Source organism: Lagopus leucura, unplaced genomic scaffold, assembly GCF_019238085.1.
Source record: "Lagopus leucura isolate 7727_CA_CO unplaced genomic scaffold, USGS_WTPT01 Super-Scaffold_100028, whole genome shotgun sequence".
Lineage (NCBI taxonomy): Eukaryota > Metazoa > Chordata > Aves > Galliformes > Phasianidae > Lagopus > Lagopus leucura.
In genome coordinates, this window is record NW_024962279.1 from 3,521,332 (window position 1) to 3,534,186 (window position 12,855).

At 38.9% G+C, this 12,855-nt stretch overlaps 1 protein-coding gene across 1 annotated transcript in view; it reads right to left on the bottom strand.

The window, feature by feature from the left end:
• Nucleotides 1–6,124: 6,124 nt before the first annotated feature.
• TAFA4 (TAFA chemokine like family member 4) overlaps nucleotides 6,125–12,855 on the bottom strand; it is a 45,153-nt gene continuing 38,422 nt past the window's right edge. Inside the window, exons 4-5 of the mRNA XM_042880964.1 lie at nucleotides 9,959–10,083; nucleotides 6,125–6,456 (exon numbers count right to left, since the gene is read on the bottom strand). Coding sequence (XP_042736898.1) covers nucleotides 6,445–6,456; nucleotides 9,959–10,083 — 137 coding nt within the window. The 3' untranslated portion in view covers nucleotides 6,125–6,444. The remainder of the gene's footprint in view (nucleotides 6,457–9,958; nucleotides 10,084–12,855) is intronic.

Here is a 12,855-nt window from a genome sequence, read left to right on the forward strand (position 1 = left end):
TTTCTTGTCATTCACTGCCAAAAATCAATGCAAAGAATCCTTTTCTCATGACGCTGTTACGATTCATAAATTATTAACCTGAGTCTTTTGTAAAAAGTTCCTGTTTACAAGGTTACTCTGTAAGTTAAAATGTTTGTTTCCCATCAGGCCCCTACTGTAAAGCATCTGTGGGTAGATTTACATGATGAAGTTGATAGATTTGTATTTTGACAGTACATCTGTCATCTTCGCTTCATGTGTCAAGAGGTCAGGTGTGCACTTGGTAGTATCAGGTGGCTCATTAGTGTCCTGTGGGATACACTACCTTGTCTGCTATACTTTAAGTGACAAAAAATGTTATTTTTAGCCCTTCCTGCAGGAATTCACACCCCTTTCATGATTGCTTATATTTTCCTACCGTCAGAAGATTAGAAAGAATTTGCAGTACATATACAGAGAAGAACGTGTAGAGGCACAGCACCACGTGAAAGAAAAGCTCAGTTCCTCTGCTCCTTCACACTTGCCCCATCAATCTGCTTTGCTACGGGTGCAAGTGCCCTCGTGGCATGTGAAACACAGGACTGGAATACATATTTAGGCACTCAGCACAGCTGTGTTACAACCTGTACAATCTCCAACAAATAAATACGTTAGCCATCAGCAGGAAGCCATTGAATACTTATGCTCTCTACAGAGGTAGGGCTAACCCATAGGCTGTGAAGTGGTCCAAAGTAGAATGAAGTTGCCTTGCCAAAGATTAGTTGAAAAGTTGCAGTGCCATTCCTTTACTCCCCCTGCAACATTCCACATGGATTTGTTAATCCTTCTGTTGTCTCTGGGCACATTTTCAAAAGACAGACTAGAGAACATTGTGCAATCATCCAGGCCAGTGTGAACTCATCATCTTGAAGAGTTTCATATGAAACCAAGTGAGGGCAGAGTCCAGTCCTGCAAATGCTGGCATTTTTTTTACAAAGCACCGATTTTATTTTGCAGGGACTTAGAGTAATGTATTTTGCATTGATTTTACCACTGTAGTAGATTGCTTTTCAGGCCAATTAATTTAAAGGGTAAGCAAACAGCTGACGGCTTTGCTTGCAAATCACTTGTTCTAGTGAATTTTAAGCAATGGGCTTATTTGTTAAAAACACAGTAAAAGAAAATAATTATCGTGCTTCTGTAAACTGGAGTCATTCAAAGCATGAGCTTGGACAGATCTACATCCTATTATACAGCAGATAAATTGATTGCATACAAAATTTTTTATAATCTTTTAGGCTACTTTTCCACTGTTGCAACATTCCTCACCTCCTTCTAGTGGTAGCTGATGGGTGACATTTTAGATACTCCATTAAAGTGCAGGAAAATTATTTTTCCAATTATTGCAAATCTCTTCAGTCTCAGGAATAGAAAGGCTACAGGTCAACCATTCTTGAAAATGCCATAAAGTAATAATCCTCTATATAGATAACATGAAGTATCTTGAGGTGAAGTTATCCCACCAACATTACCTCTTCTGGCTCCACATAGAGATCATTTCTGCAATAAGATGCAGCTTGCCCCTCTCTTTGCTTTCTTTTTACACCCAAAACAATCTTTCCTCAGAAGACTGAGCAAAAAGATTCCTGGCTGGAAGGCATTTATGCAAAAAAACTCCCTGATGATTCAAATTAAGACAATTTAAAATTAAAGAAAAAAAAAAAAAAGAAAAAAGAAAGAAAGAAAGAAGAAGAAAAAAGAAATACAGAAAAAAGAAAAAAAAAGAAGAAAGTACACCCACCCACAACCTTGAATCACAGAGAGCACAAATGAGAACTCTACAGCTAAGAGCCATGTGAGTGGGCTTAGTAAACCTTCACCCAGTGCATACATTAAAGAGAAGGGATACAAGATTCCTAAAGTCTGCAAGCTTTTGTGTAAATAACTTTACTAATCTGTGCAATCTTGTGCCAGTATAGATTGCTATGATATGAAACATAACTTCAGTGGGTAGACAAAATATTTGAGTTTCAGCTCCTCAGCTGAGAAGTCTTGGATGACTCAGTACCAAGATCTAAGTGGAAAGAGTCTGCGAAATTTCACTTGCAAAGACAAAATCCTTTCATACCCTGCATGAAGAAGTGACCTCTAGTAGTGCTGGACAGTCCAACTTCCCTAAATGTCCAATGTCCCTACAGGCAGGCACAATACAGGTTACTGCAGAGGCAGAAAACTACAAATGAAACAGTTAGTGCATCTTTAAAAGTGACAGACTCCTACCTAGAATCTTCACAGGAGTTACAGCTACCTTTCTTAGTTAAGCAGACTACAAGCATGCATTGTATGCACTCCAGGTTAAGGCTAATATCTTGTTAAGAGCTATGTAACCACTTGTGGTCTGACCATGCCCATAGATACCTTCTAAAATGAAAAACTTGTATTGGCTAGGTGATAAATAACCCACCTTTTAGACCTGTCTAAAAAAATCCTGTTTCGGAAAGGGGCTTGTTCCTTCTTTCCAAGCAGCAAGCTTCCCTGCAGCCATTAGCACCAAGAAACATCCTCATGAGCTCAGAGAGGCTCTCCATAACCAGCACGTTCCGAATCCCAAGGTGAGCAGATCCATTCTGAATCTGCCAGAATTACTGCCACAATGCAATACTTTGGGACTCTGTGCTGTGAAAAGCAGTCCTTAAAACCACACAGTTTATAGGCAATTATTTATCCTAAATAGTTAAAAGTTTCTGACAGGATCATCTGTATTTCAGTAAATACAGAAGCATCTCATGCTGTGACAGAAGCCTTGCCTGCCTTAGCTCAGGGGCTGCTCGGTCTGCAAGCAAACTGCTATACTTTAAAGACATTTTCTATTGTAGTAGGTTTGTTATGAACTAACCCTTTGAAAAAAATTACAGCAAATGTAAAAAAATTATTCACTCTCTTCAGGTACCAATTCTAACAGAAATCCTTGAAGATAACAGACTTAGAGGAAAAAGGAATAAAATCCATCACGGATTTAACAGAGTTGTAACACACAAGAGAAACCTGGCAAGGATTTCTATTAAGATAATTTATTTTCTAGATAAAGAAAATGCCATGAATCTAGTTTGACCTACATATCAGCGCATACATCTTCTTCTATATATTTATTTTGATATCACAGAGATTTCCCTGTCTAATTGACGAAGATAAGGACAACGTGAGGAACTCACTGAGCAGCGAACAATGGCACTTGCTGTTCAAAGTGGGATATGGTGGACATCCTCCTCAGTCAGTCCTGGGATCATTCAGCTGTGGCTCTGCCACGAGGCACACAGAAGTCCTCAGCACAGGGACAGGCAGCACCCTGTGACCTCAGCCTGGGAGAGTAACAGTTCAGCAACAGAACTTCCAGGTCACACACTGAAGTAGAACTGGGAAGAACATACCAACAAGAAGGTATGAGCTGAAAAGAAGCAAGCCTAGAATAGCAGTGAAGAGCATTTTGTCTACTGAAATGTCAATTCAGTGAAGGAAAATACATCAGGGTCATACTAATTAGGGGAAAAGAAAGCAGAGTTAAGTGAGATATAGGTATAATCAGGACATAAATTAGCTCAGCTTGCCTATCAGAATAATATTTTACCAAAGGAGTGAGTGTCTGCAACAGCCTTTGGTTAGAAATCATATGGCAAAACTTGGCAGCTTTAGGACAGAGAGAGGGGATCAATCTCTGAACCAGATTGCAGCAGGCAATGCTGTCCTGAACAAAAACCTGGACACAAGAACCACACATTGTAGACTCACAGAAGCTTAACAGTGGGAAGTAAGCAGAGATTGCCAGCATGCTGCTTACAAATGCTGCTCTTCTAGAAGCAGATATGCATAAACTAAGCCACTTCCATAGAGAACACACGACAAATCTGGGATGCTGATCTATTTTACTAACAGAGCCTCTGGCAAAGGCTTTAATTTTGCAATCATTCAGCAGAAGGGCCATACCGGTGTCAGATGCCAGACAACAGCATTAGAAGAAACAGCAATCCTCTAAAAAGAGACGGGTATCTATTACAGCATTTGTGCAGCGAGTCAGAAAAGGCTGTAAATCATCCCAAGATCCTCTGGAATGAAGATTCTTTAGAAATACAAAATCTTTGTCATCAGCGGAGGATCTAGGAAGGAAGTCATTCATGTGGGCTGCATTTCATAATCCCATGCAATCAAACTTATGCTCTAGTTTTCCCTTTCCCCAGGGGCACAGAATGCCCCTTCCAGGTGGGTGTTGTAAGGCACGTCACGTACCTCTTTTATGTTCCCCACAAGAAAAGCTTAATCAGATGTAATAAGGTTTGGGTCAATTCTCAGCTCTGCCACAAATCTAGCATATGACCACTGGTAAATAATTTTTCTTTGTATTTACATTCAGAAAAAGAAAAGTAGTAACTTTTCTCTGAAATTCTCATTTATCCGCATAGATCAGAACACCTCAGCAATGGTTTTTACTAAGCTTTTATATACAGAAATTAGCAAAATAAATAAATAACAATTTGGGGCCAACATTGTACAAACAGGAAACGAAAAACAACTTTCACAGATGATATTCTTGAATAGTCAGATACAGAAAAAATAGAAAGAGAAAAGGCAATATTAAAACTTAATTGGGAAATAGAAACAATGGAAAAATACCAGTAATGCAGAACTCATTAGGGAAAGCAGAGTCTGCTAGGTAGAATCACTGTTTAGCTGTCCGAGGATAGAGCAGAACATTTCTTTTTTACTTGTCACCAAGTACAATGACCACCATGATCCCAGCTTCATCAAATGCATAACCAAAAATGGGCTAAACCAGAGAAATCAGAAGAAAAAGAACACAGGGCCAGACCTTCCCCCACTAACTTCTGTGGAATTCTCTGGCTGAGAGCTTGCACTCACTCCAGCAAATCAAAAGCTAGAAAAGCTAAACATCATTATTCTGAACAGCTTCACACAGCTGATGGTATCTTCCCCACAAAGCTGAAAGCGTATGCACAATGATCTAAATTAATACAACATATTTTTTTTTTCTTTTTCTTTTTTTTTTCTTTTCTAGCTATATAAAAATTAGATTTACATTGTTCCCCCGATATTTACATAAAGCATAACAATGAGTTCAGTAGCTGGGTCAGCGGCAGTTCATCTGCAAGATATCCATCTGCATCATTGCATTTCAGTCAGTTGTAATGCATCCTAAGTCCAAAATGATATACTGGGGATCAGCCTGGCTACAGCTTCACTTCTACTTACTGTTCTATTTATGAAGACTGATGACAAAAAACTGCAACAGGCAAATAAGAAAAACAGTATGAAATGCATCTACAATAATATGGAACAATTATGTGTCACAAAATGTAATCACTTGGAAATTCAGTCTGTCAAAGAACTGGACATTTAATTATAATAATCAGTCTAAACAAGAACTAATTGGAAGTGAAGATTCACTTTTATCTAGAATTTTTGCTCATGAATTTTAAGCACGTTACCTAGTAGGATATAACCAAAGCTATGAAAATCCGAACAAATTACCCTCCTTCCAGTAAGCCCTCCTTATGCAGTACAAGCATGCTCACTTTTTTTCTTTTTTCTATCTTTTTTTTTTTTTTTTTGAGGCATCTGAATGCATATTTCTAGCTAATGGCTAAATTCGTTTCCATATCTAGATTCAAAGAGGCAAGGGATACATATACTTTGCTATTCCCCTAGAGAATGGATTTATTTTAGGACAGCAAAAGCTTTATCTACTTTCCAATTTTGTCTCTTCCTCATGCTTCCCTGCCATCACTTGTGAATGTGAAAATTAAAGTACCTATAACTACCTAAGGAAATAAATTCAATTGCAAAGATATAACCAAAGTATGCCATACTATAATCATTACTGATTTATAAGTGCCATCTTCTCACTTTCTAACAACCTTGATAGTTACTAAATCACAGCTGAAAATACACTAATATGTTATTTACTAACACTGCCCTGTCAGCACTGGGATCAGCTTTGTATTTTTCTGCTGTACTGTGAAAAGTACCTCAGACAAACCCATAACGGTTCCAACGTAAGAATTTTCTTTCTATGGTATCCTAGGTTAATTTCATAATCTAAACTCTTTTAGAGCAATTTTATATATCTCAGCATCACAAAGAAAGTTTTGTCCTTGATGTACTGCAGAAGTTCAGGTTTGTGCTTCTACAAAATGCTGTCAGGTGGCAGAAGCTGGAGAATCCAAGGTGCATTTCAGGTAGAACCAAATCTTGTGTTTTCTCACTAAATTAAACATTCATTGTTCTGTATAGCAAAATCCAGCTTCAGGAACTGCAGCCACGGTTGAAAGAAGAGTTGTTCTTTTCACTAAGTCATTTTGCAAGTTCAAAGAATGAAGTCAGTAGCACCCTCACAAAATAGGGTCTCTGTCTAACAGCCAAGCAATGCAGTTGCACACACCATTGTTCCAGTAGGACCCACAGGTTTATTCTTTGCTACCGTGTTACCTATAAAAGAGGAGGAAACAGTTACCAACATGGAATCTTTCCAATGAGGATTATAAAACATGCTCCATTGTAAAACAGGACACATCATGAATGAACTAACCCCAGCCAAACATTAATTATACTGTTATCCAAAGTACAAAGATTTGCAGATGAAGAAATGGCTGTTTACCATTAAACAGCCACCAACATCACATGGAACATCACTCTTCTGCTTCATTTAGCTTAGCATCAGTTTCAACACCAATGCCTACAGAACCAGTGTACCACTTACATCCCCAAGAACCATTCATGCAAAGTGCCCATTCCCAGCAGCACATCTAATGGAAGGGATGTACAGATCAGAGAGAACGCCATGTGCAGTGTGGACAAACTGCTGTTGCAACTGCAGTCACTTCTGGATAGCACTTCCTCCACAGGATCCCATGGTCTTCACTTTATTGCACTATGCACACTCCATCAGGTGTGTTAGGGATGTATGTGCAAGCCTTATTGCACGCACACAGTGCTAAGCAAACCCAGTGGGTTTGTCTGCACAGTGAGAGGCATCACCACCCTGCAAATGGGTAAGAATAAAGCAGCCTGCAGGGAGGAATTTTGGTCAGCTCTGCTCTGTAGCATCTGGACATGTTATAAAGCTTAACAAACACATAGCACAGTTCTTATTTTCCTCCCCACAGTAACTGGTTTAAATACAAGCCCTTTAGCTTTCCATGTATTTAGATGTCCCACTCAGCTACCACCTATACATCTAAACACTGAGTAGTATCAGGAGTCTCTCCATGCTTCATACACTTCAAGTCACTCTAATATTTTCGAATAAGATAGAAGACTTAAAAGTGATTACTTGGCATTTCCTCTCTTGGTGTGTAATTAACCTGAGGAACTCGCTATCCCAACTAGCACTGATCCCAAGGTGTTAGTAGGCTTTAAAAATTGATTAGAAATTTAAATGGCAATGAGATCATCTTTGCTACATAACATAGAAAAAAAAAATTAGTATCGAATGGATCTCAACTCTCATGTTTTAGATGTAAGCCTACTACAAACTGAAAGCATTTCATATGTGGGCACATTTTCTATAACTGCCCACAAAGGTTTTGCTGTGTGTTTCCTATTTAAGTATCCCAGCACTGAGCTACACGGGTGCTGTATAGTTTGGACTACTGGTCATAGGGCAGTCCTTTACTTGTGCAGAGTTTTAATAATGCACTTAATTCATATTCTGAAGATTGAGTTGAGTGTGGACAATTATTTGGATCATTTTTAAAATAATAAAAAAAAAGTTACCTCACACCTTTTCCTCTAATAAAGGGTTTTTCCATCCGTTCCTTTCCACCCTCTTTCCAGTTCAACATTGTATGTGCCACAAGCTTCTGTTCAGAATCTGGAGTTACCTTTATTCATTATATTTGTGCAATGACTGTACCTTAGTAGATAATCACCCCTGAGCAATGCAAAACGTATACAGAGGAAACATGGATGCGCTCTTTAAGGTAGCCTGCTACTCACCTGTTCCCTTCTCTAACATGGCCAATAACTAGTAAAGTTTAGGACTCCTCTCAATAAGATGTATAACCATTAACTTTGTTATTCATATCTATATTTCTGTTGTTGTAGAACTAGGATCTCCCTTATGCTGCCACTATGCACATCCACAATGAAGCACAGCCCTACTTTAATATTTGTAAGTCTAAAATAACAAAGGACAGCAAAAGAAAAGCAAAGTCATGCAAGACAAAAAATGAGCAGCTCTCATATCAGTAATGTTGTAGAACAATTCACATCTAAGTATACGTGCCAGTTGTTTGCTTATCCTTTCAATTAAATATCCCTTAATCTCCTATGGTATAAAAATCAATGCAAAAAACATCACTGCACATCCCAGCAAAGTAGAGGACAAGTTTAATGAAATAGCATTTGCTCTCATATTGCTACATTATGCCCTCTGTTAGACTCACACAAACTCACCAGACTTGACGAATTTGCACAGGTCTAATTGCAGGCAGGATGATTTGTCCCACTCCAGCTTTATAAAGACATCTCTGAACTCATCAGAATGCATTGCTATATTCTGTAGCTTGCCGGTTGCATTTTTTGTCATGGATAATAAAATAAATGATCCATGCCAACTTTGCCCTTCTATTAGTAAACTCCCACTGAGTCAGGCTTCCTCTTTTCACTGTTTAAGAGCAAGAGTCATAAGTACAGGCTATATTATATGTCTTGGGGTCAGTTGACCTCACTGAACTGAAAGGTAACTGCACACAGAAGGAAAAGACAGCAACATGAATGAAGACCTGATGCTCCAGCTGTCAATGCCATAGATGTCATTATCTTATTCAACCCCTACTTGTCCTGTCTCACCATTCTGTCTAATGCCACCACACCACACTATCCCTTATTTACATATGAGCAGCTGAAGTCAATGAAGTCAAGAAAAACTTCAAACGCTGAGGGTAGTCTGTACCTTTCAGTAATTCCTCTGACTGAGCAGTGGCATTGGACCTGATGACCTCCAGGTTTCCCTTCCAACCTAAACCATTCTGTGATCTTTAAAAGAGAAATAGTGTTTTTCAGATTTTTCTGGTCAGATTTCTCCAAAGAATTTGCCATCATGGTAAGTGTACGGCTGGGCTCTGGACCACTGAACTCACTCCACAGCTGCCCAAAACTAATTTTCTCCTTCATCCTGAATTAGAACATGTTTTTCTCCTTAAAACTGCAATTGTTAAACAGCATCTGATGTCAATGTTTGCTTATTAATTCAGACTGTTACCTAATCAACAATATTCATTTCCATTCAGAAGAGGCTGTAAAGGAAAAAGCTAAGCATATGTCTTTGCTGCTATAGCCTGGTGAAAGCTCATGTTTTATGATATATTTAGGCATGCTGTTCACTATGACTTGTTGAACTTCAGTGCACTGAACTCACTTCAGATTGTTAAGCAGACAGAGAACATGATATTTTCTTTCTGCTGGCCATTAATTAAGAAATAGATGGCAGAGAAAAGCTTATTTTAAAAACAGGCTGTCTCCACGATGGCCTGTAATTAGAAATTATTGGAACCAGCTTGATTTCCACTGGTGCTCAGTGTCCCACAGTTCCAGTGACGTCAGTACAAATTCTCAACTCCAAAGGTTAGCTACTTCATTCCAAAACTAAAAGGGCTTTGCAGTAGTGCAAGAATATAACTTTAGATAATTTTACACCCTGGATCTATGTAATCAGTATGCAAATAGAAGAACTGATCCTGGAACACTACAGCAGTCACATCTGAATCGTTTCTTTGGTTTGACTCCAACATCCAATAACTCAACTAGGCTGGGAGCAAAGGGGCAGTTCTTACCCAGCATTTTCCTGTCTGAGAACAATTGCATTAATCACTCTTTCCAGAATACTGAGGAGTCTAGCACTGGTGCTCACAACCACGAATGCAACAAAATTAGCAAATGCCACCAACAGACTTCTATCTATATTAAAATAGGTGATTTCTGTACTTGCCTTTGTAGTTTTGACTTTATTTCCACTGCTGCAAGACCACCCTGAGTAGTCTGGTAGCACCTTACAGTCCTCTCCATCCAAACAGGGGTTCATATGACACCACCACTTCTGCAGGACAATAGAAGCTTGAAAAAGAAATGGGAAAGAGAAACAGAACACAATCGTTTCTTAATGCTGTTGTTTTTTGTAAGTAGGTTGCCCGTGGGTTGTTCAGTTGTTTGATTACAAAAGGTAGAACCCACAGTTACTGTTTTAGAAGCTTAACACACTGATCATGTTTGAGCTGCAGATATGGCTAAAAAAGTTCACCAGCACACAGAAGAATAAATGGCATAGAGACCAGTGCTAACAGAGAGTGACCTAACCTCTGGAAGTGCCTCTGCTCCTCTACTGACTACAGAAGTTGCATACTCCCTTCATTTATGTGCCTTAGCAAAGAACCTGCTGTAAGGCAGTAGGAAACTAAGGCTTTTTGTTTAATTCAGATATGCATATGTGAGACTGGACAAAGAAACGGCAGTTTCTCCCTCCACTGGGTAAGAAAATAGAACTGCACAGAAGTAAGCATGTGAAGTCTGTCAGTAGGTAGCGCAAATAAGGACATGAAAACCATTGAAAAGCATTAGATTATTAACTGAAAATCTACTTGCAGTTACACTGCCAGTTTTGCAGAATGTCTGGCAAGGCTTCAGTAGCACACTAACTGTGCAAATTTATTAATTTTCTACCCTTAAGCCAATTTTTGTTAATAAGCTCCCGCTCGCTATTTTTATACCCGTAGTCGTGACTTTTTAATACTGCTGGTAACAGATACACTTTCCCAAAAACTAATGCAAACTTCTGCATGCATTTCTCAGTTTTGCATTGTTCACAGGATTCATCCAATCCCAGAAAAAGTGATTTTGAAAAGTATCGGTTTGTAATCATACACAAACTTAACTGGATTTCAAAATAAAAAATGGTTGGGAATGCTGATGTAGTTAGTCTGCATTATTCTACTCTGTGCACAAAATATGCTTTACAGTAAAGTACATCCAAAAGAGATGAACAAAAATAATTTAGTCTAATTGTTGTAAAGCACTTCTTTTTCCTTCTAATTTCAAGGTAGATTCATATCTCTGCAACCTTCAAATTAGGGTGACAAGCAAGCAAACTGACATAGGAATATTGCTGAAATGCTCATTCAATTACTTTTGTTTTGTGCTTTCATTCTAGGGCTATGTGAAGAGCACTATGAAAAATGCATTTCTGAAACACCAGTTTAGCTTCTATAAATGATTCTTTCACTCTCCTAACATTATAAAATGAACGCATGATTCCTGTCACCAGCTATTTGCATCCTAGATAATTTGCTTTGATTCTGATTGATTGCTGATGAAATGGATGAAACCTGGTTAGCTTCCCTAAGAGGTGAGGGATCACTTCCACTCCAGATAAACGGTCCAGCAGTTTATTTAATATCTTTGCTACTTTTTAAGAGAAAAATTGAATAATCACATTAATTTCTGTTAAATGTAACCTACTCTAGAAGGTGAGACTCAAGAAGACTGAGGGCATCTGCAGGGATGTCTGCACGAGATCCTGGTAGTAAGCTAGCTGCATTTACAGAGATGACATTCAGAGCCAACAAGCCCTGCTGGGAGGCCTGGCTACCACATTACACAGCTCTGCACTGTGCTGTTGTGAGCATGGATGCATTGACATAAGAGCTTGCCTGCACTCAGACAAGTGAGCCCGCTTTCATATTTATACCACTACCACCACATACCTTCCTGGTTCATGAAATGTGGGCCGTGTACAAAAGCAGTGAATCAGGCCCATCACTTCCAGCAGTACCATCTTCCATTAAAATAAGCAGAGATATGAGAAGGAAACGTTGTGGAGTCAATCTAACTCAAACAAGCTCTGCCTAGTTCACCTTCTGTTCGTCTTTTGTTTAGACAATTTCAGAGAAAATGACTCTTACCCTTCTCCTATTTGATTTCTATTCTGTGCAGACATCTTTCCTCTGATTAATGGAAACACTTTGAAATCCCTAATGCAGGTCTCATTCTATTAACTTTCAGCAAATCCCTAGTCCTTTGCTGTAGCACTGCACTAATTCTTATATCCATTTTATGTCCAGTCTCTTAGTAGCTCTAATGTCCACTATGCAGGCTATATATCCTAAATGGCTGTGGCTGTTTGTGTCAAACACACTTCTGAGATTAGTCTATTAAAATTCTCCATCAGTCACTTAGGTTCATCTTCAGAGCGAGAGCTGTTTAACTATTGCTGTCCTTGTAACCATGTGACTCCGTAGGACATAAAAGTTTCCAGTTTTCAGATTGAGGCACTCTTGGAGAGGTTTCAGCAGATGACTTTTCTAGGAAACAAGAGCAGCTGTGTCACACTCATACACAACCACCCTAATGAAAGGAAAGGAGACTGCTTTAGTTTGACATTTGCCAGTCAATTTGCTGGTGGTTACCCTACTAGAAATAAATCTTCTGCTGACATTGCTCCCTAGATGATGCAACTCCATGGAAACAGTAGATTCACAGAGATTAAGGCCAAAAGGTGCCAATACATCATCTTGTCTTGCCTTATGCAATTCACTGTGTTGTGCCCTCAGTTGTGTTCAGTTACATTGTCTTCCAAGCCATTCTGGCACAGGTGAAGAAAGTTACTTCTCCCATTGACATTTTTCACAACAATTAAACAATCTCAGCATGAAACATACAGCTTTAGGGTTTGCTTTTTTTTTTTTTCCCTCCTTAAACCTCTTCTGCACTTTCTTCTACTTTACAGCATCTGTTAGTAACCATCATTTTCTCCCTGTGAAGGTATTGAACGCTCTGCAATCAAGTCACTTTTCAATCTTCTGCCTGATAAGCTGAGCTGATTCAACTTCTTCA